The following is a 19471-nucleotide window of genomic DNA, read 5'->3' on the forward strand; positions in this document are numbered from 1 at the left end:
CTCTCTGACCACCGCCCATATTGGGTACCAGCGTAGCCTCTGACTGGCAAGACTTAAAACAGATAGCTAGGTGGCTCAGTGGATAGAGTGCTGGTCCTGGAACCAGGAAGACCTGAATTCAAATCCAGCCTCAGACACTGACTAGCTATGTGACCTAGGGTAAGTCACTTAACCTCAGTTTCCCCACCTGTAAAATGGGGAAAATATTAACCTCTACTTCCCAGGTTGTGAGGATCAAATGAGATAATATTTGAAAAGCCTTTCGCACACGGTGCCAGTAAGTGCTTTTCCAATGCTATCTTACATCACCCAGAGGGCCTCCCCCAGTAGGAAGGTCAGAGAATATAATAAAGATGGAGGAGGAAGCAAGGCCAGAGAAACCAAAAATGTAGCTGCAGAGATGAAGGAGGAATAGGGGATTCCTGAAAGGGCGAGCAGAGAACTGAGCTCAGGGAGGAACTGATGTGGGGTCTAGGAGGGTGGGTGGCTTGAGTCGGAGTGTGCTGAATCAGTGTAAAATAGTTGGAGGGACACTGGATTTGGGAATCAAGACCTATGTTTGACTCCCTGCTGTGCTACTTGCTACCTCTAGAAAATTGGACAGGTCACTTCCTCTCTATAGACCTTGGTCTTTGACAATGACTTATCTTTAAAATCTCTTTCATCTCCAGATCCTAGGGTATATGTTTTAAAGAATGTTGGACTTGGTGTCCAGAGAGATTCAGGTTTTACTCTTTCCTCTAAGGAGAGTTGTCATTTTCTCTGTAAGTTTCAATTTCCCCATCTATAAATAATGATAATCATTTGTGGCACTCAATTCATAGGATTGTTGAAAGGATCAAGTGATGTAAGCACTTTGTAAACCTTGAAATCTCATATCAATGTCAGCCATACACACTATTGGAACGCAGGGGCTGTTTTTGGCCTTTTCCTGTATCCTTAATGCTTAGCACTGTTTCCTGGTACAGTGTAAGCTCTTAACGTTTATTAATTGGCAATGATTATCCTGTGATTGTCATATATGAAACTATTCCTGACTCCAAGGTGCTCTCTCCTTTCTTTACCTGTTGGGTGCAAAACCTACTATTGGGACCCATATCGATCTGCCCAGGAAACTGTTCCTAGCCAAGAATTCAAGAGTGTGGATTCTCCACACTCAGTAGCCCTGGTCCCAGTCGGGTTCCCACCCAGCCATCTCCAGTTCCCCACCCTTGGACTCCTTGGACCAAAATATTCCTGAGGATAGGACTGTGTCTCTGGTCTGCTGACTCTGTTCTGGGCAGTTTCTCGAGCAGGGTCATCCATCAGCTACGTATTGCAGATTTGTGTCTTCTCCAGTTCACCCCAGACTGGAAAACTCCCCAACTGAACAGCAAGGGGCAGTATCAGCCAGGTTTGTCCCTGTGGTAGAGTCAGCTACTGGCAGTCTAGAGGTATGAATCTTGCTTAAACAGCCTTCCCAACCCTGGAGTCAGTAAGGTCAGGCAAGCAGAAGCCTGGGGAGGGTAAAAGGGGGATATGATATAGAACTCCATTTATTCTATAAGAATAAAAGGGGATTCTGAGGATAGGTTTGTTGAGGATGGGGATGTGTGTGGTGTAAATACAACATTGTAGTACCCAAGAAGTCTGCCCTGGGTCTATCCAGGGCTCACCTCTCCAAGGGAGAAGGAGCAGTCTTTTTGTACAAATCTGTGCACATGTGGACCCCACACTGGCCCGATAGGTATATCTCCATGTCCTCCCCACCCTTCCCTCAGGCCCGGTGACCCAGTATGGCTGTAATAAGAACCTGGATTTTCACAGGCTGTGTGAGGCCAGAACAACAGGGTGCTCAAAGCAGTGAGCTTCCTTGACTGTGGTGTCTGCAGCTGAGTCCTGGGCCTGAGGGCAGCACTTGCAGCAGCTGGTGATAGCATGGTCCCAAGGCTGAAGGGAGTGGAGCCAGAGAGGGAAGAAGGCCCAGGATCTGAGGCAACGGGGTAGCCAGGTGGGGTGGTGTCGTTGCATCAGGTTGATGAGGATGACCAAGGCTAGGAGTCCAAGGAGGGGCCCTCCTGCGGCTGCCAGCACAATAGCTCCTGCCACTGATAGTCCAAACACTGCCAGGGGTATCAAGAAGAAGCTGAAAAGCAGGTAGGCACCAGCCACCCAGCGATAACTGGCAGTCACATTCCCAAACTTCTTGGCCAAAGGGATGGGCAGGCGGAAGGCGGGCACTATGTACCACAGCAAAATGCCAGCCATGTTAAAGAACAGGTGGATGAGTGAGACCTAGGGGGAAATCTATGTTAGGATATAACCTGGGAATAGACCTCTCAAAGGGATCTCCAGCTAATTCCCCACAAAGAGTATTGCTCACCCATGACCAGTTTCTGAAGGGCAAGGATGCATTCACATGAGAGCAAAAGGGGCTATTGCCCCAGGGTCCCCAGGCTTGAGGGGCTGCAGAGGGGCATTTTACAGAATAGAGCAGAGTGCAATGACACCTTAGGTGAGGGAGCCACTGGTGACTGGGTTGAACAAAGGCTCTACTTATTTTTAATCAGCCCTAGCCAAGGGGTTACTAAGGGCATTCTCTTGGACCTCTGCCCCACCCAGGATATTCCCTGATAATTATGAGGCAGGATGTTTCGATAATTCCTTAATTAATTCATGATAAACTGGAACAAACCAGGCCTGATAAGAGGTTGATGAGATTGGGATTGGCCCTGGGTAAGGGTGACTCAGTGGTAGGTTCAGGCAAAGTCTGGGGCCTCATTTTCATCCTTGCCCCTCAGTATGCTGTCATATGCAAGACAAATTTGGTAACAAAAGAGAGGGAAAAAGACAAGTGGTAGTAGGATCAAGCAAAGGTTTTTCTTGTGACTGTGGAAACTTGAGCCTAGCTATAAGCAACAGGGAAAAGAGCCAGAGAAAAGGGAGAAATGGAAGATGCTGAAGGAAGAGATGAGTGCTCATAGGGATAGAATTCATGGCACAAATGGAGGTTTTCAGATGTCTAGGCTCCTCAGTCAAACTTTGCACACAGTGGGGAAAGCCCACATCAAATATGGAATGGGGCATCCTGAGGGCTTAGTGCTGTCCTGTGACTGTTAGTCTGGTGTTTCCCTCCTTCTAGATTCTGCCCCTAAGCTGCGAGTGGAAACCGAAGGAAAGGATTTTCCTATAGGAGAAGGGCATTGAGAGACTCTATAGCGTACTAAGTTCGGCCACACTAGGATACCTGGACAGCGCTGAGCAGCATGTCAGCAGGACTGGCCAGAGCAGCTAGCAAAGTCGTGGTGGTCGTACCAACGTTGGAACCCAGGAAGAGGGGGTATGCCCGCTCCATGCTGATCACTCCAACTCCTAGAGGAGAACATGGAGTCACTTGGAGGCTGGACCTAAGAATTGCCACTTCTGGGAGAAAGCACATAAGGACCTAGCCTGGTGCTCCTATACACATAAATGGGGTAGAGAAGGATCTTCACCTGCCTTCTTCAGAAACCTCCTCCTTCCTTCTCTTTCAGTCTTCTATTACCACTATATGCCCAGGCTAGAAAAGGCCATCCTTGGCGCCAAACTCCTATCCCAGCATTTCTCTTCCCAAAACAAGTGCCCAGGCAAGTGGGAGCTACTCATGACATCAAGTCTCCTCATCTAGCACTTATTCCTTCCTACTTTTTTACAGTACATGGGAAAATGAAGTTGTCCTCTTGAGGGAACTGTCTTTAGAGGTCACACCAAATCATCCAAAAAATAATACTTTTATACTTCATTACCACTGAGTACCTAGGTACTGAATTGAAAGCTTTTTGAATCTGTTGCCACATGTAAAAGAGCTCCCAACTCAACCCTGCCCCACCAGAACATCTGAGGTAAAGAATAATTCCTCAGCCCTCTACAGTTATCACAGGCCCAGGCTCAAGTACCTCAAGATAAGAGCTCATAGGGTAGAGCAATTTGTCTGAGCTCTCCCTCAGGCCCCTCCAAATACCTTTAAATAATGACTCTAAACAAATTCTAGAGCAGCAGAACACACAAAAAAGAAAGAATGAAACAATTTTCCAGCCCCAAGACAACTTAGAATGTCAACAGGAAATATCTGTTGCACCATGGTGAGAGAGGAGCACAGTCCTGCACAGGTCACACCAATGCAGTATGGGCCCCAGCAAACCAGGAGCAGGCCTCAGGACAACTGAGTCATTGGAAGCAGTGGCAGTTTCCAGACCCCTCAACCCACAGACAGTACAGGATTTGAACAACATGTAAGAAGGAGATTTACAGGGGTCCCTTTGCTGGCATCAGGGGCAAACTCTGTTGAATTGCCTATACTTGGGTCTGGGTCACAGTCCTGGGTCTTAGTCACAGTGTCAGGAGGAACACTAACACAGCAGAGCTTGTGGCCACAGGGAAGCAGGGACCCTGGTCACAGTTCCAGGGTTGAAGAGTGCTTGTGGTTGCTCACAAACCGATGCATAGTATAGGAGAGTAGTAAACACACCTCTCCCCACATCATACCACCTTGGAAGAGCCCAAAACTTACTAGGTTCCCAGAATTACCTCTGAAAACACAAAAAAGTCTAAAGCTTGGGGCAGCACACCCTCCACTTGAAAAGTACAGTCCCACTTTAGCATAGAGTTAAAAGTCAAGAAATAAACTGGAAAATGATCAAACAAAAGAAAAAAATTTTGACCACAGAAACTTACTATGGTGACAAGAAAGATCAAAACATATATCTCAGAAGACAACAAAGTCAAAATTCCTTCAACCAAAGCCTCAGAGAAAAATCTGAATTGATTTCAGGCCATGGAAGAACTCAAAAAAGGTTTTAAAAATCAGGTAAGAGAGATAAAGGAAAAAATGGATGGAGAAATGAGAATGATGCAAGGAAATAATTTTTTTAAAAAGTCAACAGTTTGGTAAAGGAGACACAAAAAATACTTAAGAAAATAACACCTTAAAGAGAGAACAAGTCAAATGGTAAAAGAAGCACACAAAAATCCAGTGAATAGAAGAATGCTTTGAAAAGCAGAATTGGCCAAATGGAAAAGGGGATACAAAAACTCACTGAAGAAAATAATTCCTTATAAGTTAGAATTGAGCAGGTAGAAGCTCATGACTTTATGAAACATCAAGCAACAATCAAATAAGATCAAAATAATGAAAAAATAGAAGAAAATGTGATAATCTCACTGGAAAAATAACTGACCTGGAAAATACATCCAGGAGAGACAATTTAAGAATTATTGAACCACATAGAAGTCATGATCAAAAAAAGAGCTCAGACATCATCTTTCAAGAAATTATCAAGGAAAACTGTCCTGACATTCTAGAACCAGAGGGTAAAATAGAAATTGAAAGAATCCATCAATCATGTACTGAAAGAGATCCCCAAATGAAAACTCCTGGGAATATTATAGTCAAATTCCAGACCTCCCAGATCAAGGAGAAAATACTGCAAGCAGCCAGAAAGAAACAATTCAAATATTGTGGAACCATACTCAGGATAACAAGATTTAGTAGCTTGTATATTAAAGGACTGGAGGCTTGGAATATGATATTCTGACTGGCAAAAGAGCTGGGTTTACAACCAAGAATCACCCTGCAAAACTGAGTATAATCCTTCAGAGGAAAAATGGATATTCAATGAAATAGAGGACTTTCAAGCATTCCTGATGAAAAGACCAGAGCTGAATAGAAAATTTGACTTGCAAACACAAGATACAAAAGAAGCATAAAAAATGTCAACAGGAAAGAGAAATAATAAGGAATTTGATAAGATTAAACTTTCTATATTTCTACATGGGAAAATAATATTTGTAATCCCCAAAATCTTTCTTATTATTAGGGTAGTTAGAAGGAGTATATGTAGACAGAAAGTGAGTTGAATATGACTGTATGATTATCTAAAAAATAAAATTAAGAGATAAGAAAGAAGAATGCACAGGGAGAAGGGGATAGGAAGAAGTAGAGTGGGATAAATTATCTGACATAAAAGAGGCCTGAAAGAGACTTTTACAGTGAAGGGGAAAATGGGGGAAGCAAGGAGGGGAGCTCATGAATCTTACTCTCATCAGAACTGGCTCAAAGAGGGAATAATATACACATTCAGTTGAGGAATACCATACAGGAAAGTAGGAAGAGAAGGGTATAAGAGAAGTAGGATGGAGATGATAGAAAGGAGAGCATTTTGAGGGAGGTAAAAGTCAGAAACAAAACATTTTTCAGAATGGACAGGGTAAAAGGAGAGAGAGTGTAGGATAAATGCAGGGAAATAGAATGGATGAAAATACACAATTAGTAATCGTTATTGTGAATTTTTTTTTTACAATTTCTCCGATAAAAACTTATCAAATATATAGAAAATGGTCAAATTTATAGAAATAAGAGCCATTCCTCAACTGATAAATGGTAAAAAGATGGGAATAGGCAGTTTTCAGACAAAATAATCAAAGCTATCTGTAGTCATATAAAAACACTCTAAATTACTATTTCTGAGAGAAATTCAAATAAAAACAACTTTGAGCTACTACCTCACACTTGTCAGGTTGACTAATATGACAGAAAAGGAAAATTACAAATGTTGGAGGGGATGTGAGAAAATTAAAACACTAACTTATTATTGGTGAAATTGTACCCTGATCCAACCATTTTGGAAAGCAATTTGGAACTATGCCCCAGGGGCTATAAAACCATGCAGATCCTCTGACTAAGCAATGCCACTACTAGGTCTGTATCCCAAAGAGATAAAAAACAAAAATCAAAGGACCTATGTGTAAAAAAATATTTATAGTAGCTCTTTTAGTGGTGGCAAAGAATGGGAAATTGAGGGGACATCCATTAACTGGGGAGTGGTTGAACAAGCTGATGTATATTATTATAATGGAATACTATTGTTCCATAAGAAATAATAAACAGGATGCTCTCAGAAGAACATGGAAAAACTTACATGAACTGATGCAAAGTGAAATGAGCAGAGCCAAGAGGACACTGTACATAGTAACAACGATGTTGTATGATGATCTACTATGAATAACTTAGCTGTTCTCAGAAATACAATAATCCAATAAAATTCTGTAGGACTTATAATGAAAGTTACTGTCCATATCCAGGGAGTGAACCAGTAGAGCCTGAATATAGATCAAAAATACTTTTTATTTACTAGGTTGTTTTTTTTTTTGTCGGTGTTTTCTTTCACAGAATGACTTACATGGAAATGTGTTTTGCATGACTATACATGTATAACCTGTGTCAAATTGCTTGCCTTCTCAATGAGGGGTAAGGGAGGGAGAGAATTTGGAACTCAAAATTTGAAAAAAAAATGTTAAAATTGTTTTTACATGTAATTGGGGAAAAAATAAAATATTAAATAGAAAAAATAAGGCCTCATCTAAGAGTAGGGCCTCACATACCAATCCTGACCAGGAGTCAAGTGTTTCCTCCAAAAGCAGGGTATCAAGGAGATTTCAGGAGCAGGATCTGAAGGTGGAAACCCAAAAAGAAAAAAAAGGTAGTTGACAGTATAAGACAAAGCAAGTAGGAAAAGGCAATCGGAATAAATCTGACAAATCAGTGTGTAAAGCAAATTGACAGAGTGGATTAGCTAATGGGGAAAATGGATGAAACAGGTTGATTCAAGGCACAAGAGGAGATGAGGTTTAGCTGTGTAGCTGTGATTGCGACTACAAGGAAAGGAAGTTTAATAGGGTTGTTAAGTTATTAAAATGAGATAATAGACAATAAAGGTTTTAATCAGGTGAAGTGTAAATAATCTACAAGTAGTTTAAAAGAAAAACAGCTGAAAATCTCAACCAGAGTGCAGAGTAGGTAAAAATGTGTAAATAAGGTCTGCATTGCTGCCCAGCTGAGTGACTGTAATCTGTATTCCAGGAGTAGGCTGATCTCCCTCCTGGGAGAGAAGATAAATTGATTGGAAGAACCTGTCCCCTCATTTCAGGCTATTAGGGACAATGAAATATTTCTAAAGAAAACAGAAATGTTTTCAGTGAGGAAAAAGTGGGGGGGGGCAGTGGAAGCTCAGAGGTGGAAGAAGGAAGATTTGATTTCTGTTATGATATTAATGTTGCAAAGAGGAGAAAGGGAAAGTACAGCTGTACACTTCGAGCTTAAAAATAGATTTGGGGCTCTTCCAGAAGAGGAAGGATCTGGATGCTTTGGGGAGGAAGCAGCTGTATGTCCTCTCAAGGATGATGTCATAGAATCCCAGAAAGCATCAGGTGAGAGATCTCTCACTGAGGATCAGAGGAAGAAGAAAATGTGGCTTTATTGGGTAACTGCTCTCTCAGAGGTCCTGAGGTGTCTTTTTGTGGACCTGAGAGGGGCAACAGCAGATCTGTTGTCTTCCCAGGGCACATATCCAAGGCCTAATAGGAGAACCTCTCAAGACTTAACAGAACAGATGACTCTTCCCCACTGATGATTCACATAGCCATGGATGATACAGTCAAAAGGAATCTAAAAAGTATTGCCAACCATCATGAAGTCTTGGGCAAGAAACTAAAGACCACAGAGGCACAGGTTATATTTTCTCACTGTTGCCATTGAAGGTAAGGGATGAAAAAAAAGAAAAGTTAATTTGGAAAGTGAATAACTGGTCGGGAAGGTGGTATCTGAGAATGGGACCTGGACTTCTGGACCACTGTTTAAAATATCAGGATGATGGATTCCCAGGAAGTGATAGAGCACACCTAACCAAGACTGGTAAGAGTGTATTTACTGGGTATCTTACAAATCTAATCCAAAGATCTTTAAGCCAAAAAGAGATGAGAGAGAAAAAAGATTATCCATGTATATACCACAAGCTAGATATCATAGAGAGAAGCTATAATAAAGAAAGAATGGCAATTGCCCAGATGTTCATAAGACTCAAAATCCAAGAAGAGAGTCAATAATTAAACCTATGGCATCTAATGTCTACACAAATGCCCAAAGTTTAGGTGGGAAAAGGAGAAATTAGAAGTCTTAGCATATTTGACCTCATAGATATTGCTGAGACTTGTGTGATTAAACTGATGTGTAGACTAAGGTTCTAGAAAGATATTGCATATTCATAAAGAGGATAGATAAAAGGTGGGATGGGGGTAGTACTGAATATAAAGAAGTTATGTGAGGAAATCCAGACATCAGAGGAGGAAGTTGTGTAAAGGGTATTTAAGTGAAGGAAAAGTATTTGGGTGATTCTCCTCGATAGAGGGGAAAAACAGAAGTGAATTGATTATTGCAGTATATACTACAAGCCACCTGGAAATGAAGAGTAAATAGATGAGTAGTTTGGGAAATGGATTACAAGCTTGGCACAGACTTATAATTTAGCATTGGTAGAGGACTTAATGATCTAGACTTTTCTTGGAGCTCTTTCTCCTAATGAATCCAGAAACACTAATAACTTCTTGACTTGCCTTAGTGATAACTCCATCCTTTAAAATGTGGAGGAGCCAACAAGAGGAAATTCTATTCTGGATCCAATTCTCACTAACAGGAAGGGTGGGAACAATAGGGAAAATGGAGAAAAATGACTACTCTCTCCTGGAGTTTTTGATAGAGGTGAGGAAATCTGAGCATAGTCTAATGTGCTCCCTGGATTTGGGGAAAGCAGATCTTAAGGGTGCAGATGACAAAAAATGGACTAAAAGTCAATAGGGGAAGATAGCCTAGAAGCTGCATAAGAATAAAGTCAGATGAAACAAATGAAAATGAAAAAAATTATTTATCTAAAGAGAATGATGTGGATGCACAAGGAACTCACCAAACAATTTAAATTTTTAAAAAGAAATATAAAGAAAACAGAAACAAGGCCAGATAACAGGCTATGGACTGAAGAACATGATGTGGTCTTGAAAAAACAAATGCCAAGAATTGTTAAACGTTGCAACGAGCTGTGGATAGGAAGGAAAGCTGAAGAAAACTCTACTGAAAGAAAAGGGTACATCAAAGAATGAATGGGAGGATGATAAACTAAGGAGAGAACAGAGTTGCTCAATTCTTATTTCTTTGCCAAATGACCTTTGCACTGGAACTGACAGAACAAAAATAGCTAACAGAGTTAATATCCAAGATAAGTAAGGAGATTTAATATCTCGTCTAATGTCGAGAATACCCAGTTGCCCTTGATACATTTGAGTTATCTGGTCCAGGTGAACAACATCTTTAGGTACTGAAAAAACTGACAGGTGTGATTGCTGAACCAAGGTCAATAACACTTGAAAGATCATGGAAAATAAAAGAGGAACCATGGGATTAGAGAAAAGGGAAATGTTTTTCTGGTTTTCAAAAAAGAAGGGAATGATTTTAAACTACAGTCAAATGAGATTGACATTGAATCTGGAGAAAATTCTGGAAAAGGTCATTAAACAGATAATGAATGAATATCTGGAGAAGGAAATCAGTAACAATACAGAGAGCCAGAGTGATTTCTTCAATAACAGGTTATGGTGGACTAATCTCGTTTCAATTTATGACAGTATTACCAAACTGGTAGATAGGGGAAATTCTCTAGAGTTTACTTGAACTTTAGTAGAGTTCTAAATAAAGTAACTTACTCATACTATTCTAGTGAGGAAGGTGGAGAGATGTGAACTAGACAATAATTCAATTAGATGACTCAGAATTAGAGAACTATACTAAAAGAGTAGTTGTTAGTGGTTCAACGTCAATGTGGCAGGAGTTCTCCAGCGTAAAAGCCCAGGAATTTGTAATTGGTCCTGTGTTACTTAACATCTTTTGATCAATGATTTGAATAGCAAAGATTTTATGCTTAATAAATGTACATGATATAAACTGGGTAGGATAGCTAGCACAATAGATGAGAGCATCAGGATCCAATAAGATCTTTACAGGTTAGAGTATTGGACTGAATCAAGTTAGATGAAATTCAATAAGAATAAATGGAAATTTGTATACTTTAGTATTATAAAAAAATTTATTCATAAGTAAGCTCTAAGGACCAAATCTATGCCCAACTTGGTGAGCTTACTTCTAGAAGTATGAGAGAGGGGCCCATTACTTGTTTCAAAGTATACACAGGTATGTACGGCTCTAAGTGGTGCAGTGGATAGAATCCTGGACCTGAAGTCATGAAGACTCATCTTTCTGAGTTCAAATCTGGCCTCAGACACTTATTAGCTATGTGACTCTGGGCAAGTCACTTAACCCTATTTGCCTCAGTTTCCTCATCCGTAAAATGGTCTGGAGAAGGAAATGGAAAACCATTCCTGTATCTCTGTCAAGAGAACCCCAAACACAGTCATGAAGAGTCAGATACAACTGAAAAATGACTGAACTGAGTGCACAGGTATGTTCTTGGCTGTTTCCTGTCTGTTTATGGTATGGTGACCAAAAAGTAAATTTAAAAGCCTTTTAATTAGATACTGAACCAAAATTGAGTATGCATACAGAAGTCTCGAAACTGATGGGTAAATTCCTTTTTTTGCTAACATCAAACAAAGGAAAACACTGCTGTAAACCTCTGGGTTAGGAGAGAGGTAGCAGCTCTGTTAGTGGCTGTGGCCTGCTTCCTGCTGATGACTGCCTTCTTTTCCCACCTCACCATGAATACATGGTGCCACCTCTTTATCTCTACAGTCTTTTCTGGTCTTAGACAAATAAGTATTGGGGTCAGAAATGACCCATGTATGATCTCATGTGAGCTTCAAAAGGTACAAGAGCTACCAGAAGTCCAGAGACTAGAATCCAAAGCAGAATCTGCCAGGAGCAGCAGCACTTGTGTCCAATGAGGAGCCAGCCCTGAGAAGAGACCTGCTGGACCCAATCTAACAATGAATTGACTTAGCAGTCAATACATGATATCCTTCAAGCAAGAGTGATTTGTCCATCGTCTCTGCCACTCCCAATTGTTATCACTTTGTGTTGGAGTTCACTCTCTCTGAGGGATGAGTGGATGTGTGGAGAGAAGTGAGTGTTCCAGGTTCAGGAGGCTGTTGTACTTTCAGCTTTTGTTATACCTTCTCAATAAAAGTTGTTTAGTGAAAGCAAATTGGTATTAGTTGGTTTATTCATATGGAGGAGAGATCAAGTGGTCAGTTGATATTGGGGAGATGTTAATCAAGCATTGATATTGACAGGAACACTTCAGATAAGGGCTCAATAGCAATGAGTATTAGATGTCTTCAACCTTTTGGGGTTTTGCCATTAGAACCCCAAGAAAAGTTTTAGGCTCACTTTGGGGACCTGACCCATTAGAACAAATGTGGTTTGGCAAAGTAGCTCAGAGCCTATGGACTACAGGTGGAAGGTGAGGAAAGTATTAAGTCAGATGGCAGTTTATCTAAAGATATTTGGGAGTTTTAATGGACTTCAAGCATCAAAATGTAGAAGCAGGAGGAGGAGGAAAAGAGAAGAAGTACTAGTAGTAGAAGTTGGTAGTTCTCTACCCTGATCAGGTTTCATCTGGAACAGCACTCTGTTAAGTTCTAGCTGACACAGTTTAAGTATATCGATAATGAGAATTTCCAGGAAAAAAAAGAAGCTAGTATAGTACAGAGCTGTGGGTTAAGCAGGGTTAAGGCCATGTCATATGGGCATTGTTGGAAGGAACTGGGAAATATTTAGCCTGGAGAAAAGAAGATGGGGGCGGGGGGAGACACATGCTAGCTGTTTTCAAATATTTGAAGGGCTATCATGTGGAAAGGGGATTATTTGATTCATTCTGTTTGGCCCCAGAGGGCAGAACCAGAAGTAACAGGTGGAAGTTACAAAGAAGCAAATTTGGACCTGAAAGGTAAAACTCCTAAACACTCAGAGCAGTTAAAAAATAAAACAAACTGCTTTGAGAGGTAGCTAGCTCCCCCTCTTTCTTTGTGCATTACTAGACCACCATGGAGGTCCTTTCTAACTTTCAAATTCTGCAATCAGATGATTCAGAATTTTCTGTGTGTGCATCACCCTGTTCCCCTGGGATGAAGCAAAGGAAGTGCCAGTTCAGAAGGGCCCTGGGGACCCCATCACAGGTATTTACTGTTGAAATTCTGGACCAAGTCTCTTTGCTGCACCTTCCTTCATTATAAGACCTAGAGGGAGGGAATATCAGTCATTTAATATTTTCCTTAGCTTATGGCTAGCACACTCCCACTCCATCCTCCCCTAATTCCTATGATTGAGAGTTACTGTCCCAGGATCTTAGAGTTGGAAGAGACCTCAGAGACCATCTAATTTAACCCATATGTAAACACAACACACCTAACAGGAGGCCATCCAACTTTTCCTTGAAGACAAGACCCTTAAGGGGGAAGCCACTACTTCTACAGTAGCCCATTCCAGTTTTGTTTTTTTTTTTCATTTGGAGGCAATTGGGGTTAAGTGATTTCCCCAGGGACACATAGCTAATAAGTGTCTCAGGCTGAATTTGAACTCAGGTCCTCCTGATTCCAGGGCTAGGGTTCTATTCACTCCACCTCCTAGCTGCCCCAGACCCTTTCCATTTTTGAGTAGCTATAACTGTTGGGAAGTTACCCCCTATATCAGGCCTAATTTTTCCTCTGCAGAGTTCACCCATTGCTCCTAGTTCTGAACTTTGGGAACCGCACTCAAGCAGAACAAGTGTCATAATCCCTTTTTTCACATGACAGCCAAATACCTGAAGACAACTATCATGCCCACCTCCACCCCCAAGTCTCAGTTTTTCCAGGGTAAACACCCCTAGTTTTTTCAACTAATCCTCATATGGCACAAACCCAAGGCCCCTCATCTTCTCTGCTGCTTTTCTTCGGACCCTTTCCAGTTTATGAATGTCCTATCTAAGACGTGCTCAGAATGAAACACAGAACTATAGGTGTGTTCTGATGAGGGCAGAATACAGAGGAATTCACGCTACCCTAGTCCTGGACACTGTGCTCCTCTTGTTGCAGGCTAAGATTGCTTTAACTTTTGTGGGGGGGGGCTGCCAAATCACCCTATAGAATCATATTGTATAGTTCATTAAAACTCCCCAGAGGTTTTTCAGATGAACTACGACGTAGCCACATTTTCTCAGTCTCACACTTTTGGTGTTGATGTGTGAACCCTAATATTTTATTTTACATTTATTCTTGTTCAGTCATTTCAGTCACGTATGACTCTTTGTAATTCCATTTTGGGTTTTCTTGGCAATGATACTAGAGTGGTTTGCCATTTCCTTCTCTAGCTCATTTTACAGATAGGGAAACTGAGGCAAACAGGGTTAAGTGATTTGCTCAGGATCAGCTAGTAAGTGTCTGAGACAGAATTTGAAATCTAGAAGATAAGAGTCTTCCTGCACCACCTTGCTGCCCAGGTATTTTATATTTACCCCTTTTCATTTTGATTTGGCCCAGTGTTCTGGTCTGTCTGGATTTTTTTGAACCCTGAAGTTGTCATCCAATGTGTAGCAATTCTTCCCAGCTTGAAGAACTCTCTACAAATGTGATAAGCAAACATCCATTCCTTTCTGCGAATAATTGGAGAAATGTTACAAAGCAAAAGTACAACTTTCTAGCCATGAGACCAACAGGATAGCAAACTGAACATCTTCCCGAATTCCCACTAATTCTCAAAGAAATAAAAGGCAATTGTGCACCAGGTATACAACAGTTACAGCTGGACCCACAGGACAAAAAAGAAAGAACTTTGACATGATAAAAATCCCTATGAATTAGCATTGTAGAGTAATAATCTTTAAAGTACTCACCACAAACCTCCATCCTTCCAGCAAGGACACACTAATTGACCTGCCCCACAAGCCTGGATCTGGAGCCCCATATTAGAATCTCCTGTCACTACAAAGACTTTTCGGGCACACCTCATCCCCCTGCCCATCTCCCTCCTCAAATACACATTTTTTTCCACTATGTGAGGAGGAGGGAAGGGAAAGGGGGAAATGAGTACTACCTTCTGCCTGCTATAGAAACTGTTAGGAACAGATTCTACACCTTCTCTCTACTGTGAAAAAAGTGGAAGATATTGATTCAACTCATCCAGAAAACAGAAGAGTCAAGGAAGGAACTAGGGTTTGGGCCAGTATGAATGGTTGTGCCAGACCTGAAGGAAAGGGGACTGAAACTTAGCTGGGGCCAGTCCTGTTCCCTAAAAGGCCATCAAAGACAAGGACAGAGGCCCGTGAAACCTAAGTCCCCCTATGTGGAAAGGGATCAATGGAGCCTCATAGTCCAGCCTCAGCAATGTACCCTCCAGGGAAGGGAGAGAAATCAGAAAGTGGATGACAGGGAAATATAAAGACAAAGGTTGAAACACCAAAGATCTCAAGAGGAAGAAATCTTAATAAAGGGAAACCTAGAAATATGAATAATAAGCCCTCAGAGAGATTACAGAGCTCTCTTAATAAACATTGCAAGGCGAATGACAGTTAACCAATGAAAGGTATCATTTGTATAGTACTTTAAGGCTCACAAAGTCCCTTAAAATTATTGTCTCATTTTATCCTTACAACAATTCTAGGAGGCAAGAGCTATCATTATCCCAATTTAAGAGATGAGAAAACTGAGGCAGACAGAAGTTGTGACCTGCCCAGGGTCATACAGATAGTAAGGGTCTGAGGCCAAATTTGAACTCAGGTCTTCCTGACTCCAGGTTCAGTGCTCTATCCATTGTACAACCTCAAGAATACCTGAGGAAGAGGGCGGAGCCAAGATGGCAGAGTAGAAAGACGCACATACACATAGCTCCAAACCCACAACCCATAGAACGGCTACAGGGAAGTAACTCACGGCGGGTTCTGCACCCGGAGGCCGTGGAGCACTGGAGCGAGGGAGATTTCTGTTCCAGAGAGACCTGCAGACCTCTCGCGGGGGGTCCTTCGCGCTGTGGACTGGGCGCTGGGACTGGGAGCTGAGTGCAGCCCTGCCACGGTCACGGCACCGAGAGGAAAAGATCTGAGCGGGCTTCAGGGACAGGATCTCCAGCGGCCACGCGGGTCCCTCCACCCACAGAGGGACCTGCAAACCTCTCGCAAAAGGTCCGTCGCGCTGCAGACGCGGAGCCCAGCCCAGACCTGCTGCGGCCGCGGCACCAAGACGTACAGATCCGAGCAGGCTTCAGGGACGGGATCTCCAGCGGCCGCACAAGTCCCTCCGCCCACAGGTGACAGGGATTGGTGAGAGTCTCTTTGGCGGGTCAAGAGGGGAGTGGGGTGCCCCCATAACTCAGGCCCCCCTGGGAGGTAGAAGCTGAGAGGCGGCTGCAGACCGGGGCTCCCCAAGGGGGCAGGAGCCTGGATCCATTGTGGAAGGTCTGTGCATAAACCCCCTGAGGGAACTGAGCCTGAGAGGTGGCCCTGCCCAGACCTCAGCACCTGAACTTAATCTCACACTGGATAGCAGCCCTGCCCCCGCCAAAAGCCCTAAGGCTGGAAGCAGCATTTGAATCTCAGACCCCAAACGCTGGCTGGGAGGATCAGAAGGCGAGGTGGGTGTGAGGAGAATATTCAAAGGTCAAGTCACTGGCTGGGAAAATGCCCAGAAAAGGGAAAAGAAATAAGACTATAGAAGGTTACTTTCTTGGTGAACAGGCATTTCCTCCCTTCCTTTCTGATGAGGAAGAACAATGCTTACCAGCAGGAAAAGACACAGAAATCAAGGCTTCTGTGTCCCAGCCCACCCAATGGGCTCAGGCCATGGAAGAGCTCAAAAAGAATTTTGAAAATCAAGTTAGAGAGGTAGAGGAAAAGCTGGGAAGAGAAATGAGAGACATGAAGTCAAAGCATGAACAGCAGATCAGCTCCCTGCTAAAGGAGACCCAAAAAAATGTTGAAGAAAATAACACCTTGAAAACTAGCCTAACTCAATTGGCAAAAGAGGTTCAAAAAGCCAATGAGGAGAAGAATGCTTTCAAAAGCAGAATTAGCCAAATGGAAAAGGAGATTCAAAAGCTCACTGAAGAAAATAGTTCTTTCAAAATTAGAATGGCACAGATGGAGGCTAAGGACTTTATGAGAAAGCAAGAAATCACAGAACAAAGCAAGAAGAATGGAAAAATGGAAGATAATGTGAAATATCTCATTGGAAAAACAACTGACCTGGAAAATAGATCCAGGAGAGACAATTTAAAAATTATGGGACTACCTGAAAGCCATGATCAAAAGAAGAGCCTAGACATCATCTTTCATGAAATTATCAAGGAAAACTGCCCTGAGATTCTAGAACCAGAGGGCAAAATAAATATTCAAGGAATCCACAGAACACCGCCTGAAAGAGATCCAAAAAGAGAAACTCCTAGGAACATTGTGGCCAAATTCCAGAGTTCCCAGGTCAAGGAGAAAATATTGCAAGCAACTAGAAAAAAACAATTCAAGTATTGTGGAAATACAATCAGGATAACACGAGATCTAGCAGCCTCTACATTAAGGGATCGAAGGACATGGAATAGGATATTCCAGAAGTCAAAGGAACTAGGACTAAAACCAAGAATCACCTACCCAGCAAAACTGAGTATAATACTTCAGGGGAAAAATTGGTCTTTCAATGAAATAGAGGATTTTCAAGCATTCTTGATGAAAAGACCAGAGCTGAAAAGAAAATTTGACTTTCAAACACAAGAATGAAGAGAACCATGAAAAGGTGAACAGCAAAGAGAAGTCATAAGGGACTTACTAAAGTTGAACTGTTTACATTCCTACATGGAAAGACAATATTTGTAACTCTTGAAACATTTCAGTATCTGGGTACTGGGTGGGATTACACACACACACATGCACACACGCACACATACATAGAGACAGAGTGCACAGAGTGAATTGAAGAGGATGGGATCATATCTTAAAAAAAAATGAAATCAAGCAGTGAGAGAGAAATATATTGGGAGGAGAAAGGGAGAAATGGAATGGGGCAAATTATCTCTCATAAAAGAGGCAAGCAAAAGACTCATTAGTGGAGGGATAAAGAGGGGAGGTGAGAGAAAAACATGAAGTCTACTCTCATCACATTCCACTAAAGGAAAGAATAAAATGCACACTCATTTTGGTATGAAAACCTATCTCACAATACAGGAAAGTGGGGGATAAGGGGACAAGCAGGGTGGGGGGGATGATAGAAGGGAGGGCATGGGGAGGAGAGTGCAATTCGAGGTCGACACTCATGGGGAGGGATAGGATCAAAAGAGAATAGAAGTAATGGGGGACAGGATAGGATGGAGGGAAATATAGTTATATACAACACAACTATTATGGAAGTCATTTGCAAAACTACACAGATTTGGCCTATATTGAATTGCTTGCCTTCCAAAGGGAAGGGGTGGAGAGGGAGGGAGGTAAAGAAGTTGGAACTCAAAGTGTTAGGATCAACTGTCGAGTAATGTTCTTGCCACTAGGAAATAAGAAATACAGGTAAAGGGGTATAGAAAGCTATCTGGCCCTACAGGACAAAAGAGAAGACGGAGACAAGGGCAGAGAGGGATGATAGAAGAGAGAGCAGATTGGTCATAGGGGCAATTAGAATGCTTGGTGTTTGGGGGGGGAGGGGATAAAAGGGGAGAAAATTTGTAACCCAAAGTTTTGTGAAAATGAATGTTAAAAGTTAAATAAATAAATTTAATTAAAAAAAAAAGAATACCTGAGGAAACACAGAATTCTGTGGAATCAAAACAAGGAAATTCAGGAATGGTTCAAAAGAGAAATGAAATCCATTAGAGAAGAAATGAGGAATTAAGTTATAGCTGTCATTGTAAGTAATAAAATACCCAATTGGCGGTTAGAAAAGGTTGAATGCACAATATAGAGTTTCCCCAAGGAAGAAAAAGATATTTAACAGATTTGGAATGAAGGAATACTGAAATGGAGAGAAATCTGGCAAAAAGAGAAGCAAAATACAACCACGTTAAAAGAACACATGATCTCTACACAAGCCAAAGTCATTGACCTTGAAGACAGGATATGCAGAAACAACTTAAGGATCATAAATCTCCCAGAAGAATATGACAAATAAAAAAGGCTGAACACTATAATGAAGGAAATAATACAAGAAAACTGCCCCAAAGGTCTGGATATAGAAAATAAAGGACAATTAAAAGAATCCACAAATTGTCTCCGGAAAACAAAACAAAACCCTACACTTCAAAGTCTAAGACACATGGTGGTCAAATGGAACAATTCTAATGACAAATTCTATAAGTGGTCAAGATAAAGACCTTCAGATATGAAGGACAGGAAATTCAAATAAATACAAAATTATTGTACATCCACTAGAAATGGCAGAAAGGAATGGTTTAACACAGAGGTGTCAAACTTTCAGTCTGCAGACTAGCAAAACTTCTGAGTGCAGCCCAACCAAATTAAAATGTAATTGGAAAACGTTTAACAAAATAAGTAAAAATACCACATAGCATAATAATGTTCATTTGGGGTTTTCTAATTCAATATGCAGCCCAGAGGGATCTGTTTCTATTTGAGTTTGATTGAATTTGACTCCACTGGGCACATTCAAAAACCAAAGGAACTAAAAGTGCAACCCCAAATGACATACCTTGCAAATCCAAGGCTAGTCA

The 19471-nt window shown here is 41.6% G+C and overlaps 1 protein-coding gene across 2 annotated transcripts in view; it reads right to left on the reverse strand.

The window, feature by feature from the left end:
- Window positions 1-1517: 1517 nt before the first annotated feature.
- Window positions 1518-19471, reverse strand: part of SLC34A3 (solute carrier family 34 member 3) — a 31056-nt gene continuing 13102 nt past the window's right edge. The window contains exons 12-13 of one of the 2 annotated variants that reach the window (XM_072633129.1): window positions 3227-3351; window positions 1518-2274 (exon numbers count right to left, since the gene is read on the reverse strand). In XM_072633129.1, coding sequence (XP_072489230.1) covers window positions 1801-2274; window positions 3227-3351 — 599 coding nt within the window. In that variant the 3' untranslated portion in view covers window positions 1518-1800. The remainder of the gene's footprint in view (window positions 2275-3226; window positions 3352-19471) is intronic. The other variant, XM_072633130.1, reaches the window with a different exon arrangement.

This window comes from Notamacropus eugenii, chromosome 1 (genome assembly GCF_028372415.1).
Source record: "Notamacropus eugenii isolate mMacEug1 chromosome 1, mMacEug1.pri_v2, whole genome shotgun sequence".
NCBI classification, from domain to species: Eukaryota; Metazoa; Chordata; class Mammalia; order Diprotodontia; family Macropodidae; genus Notamacropus; species Notamacropus eugenii.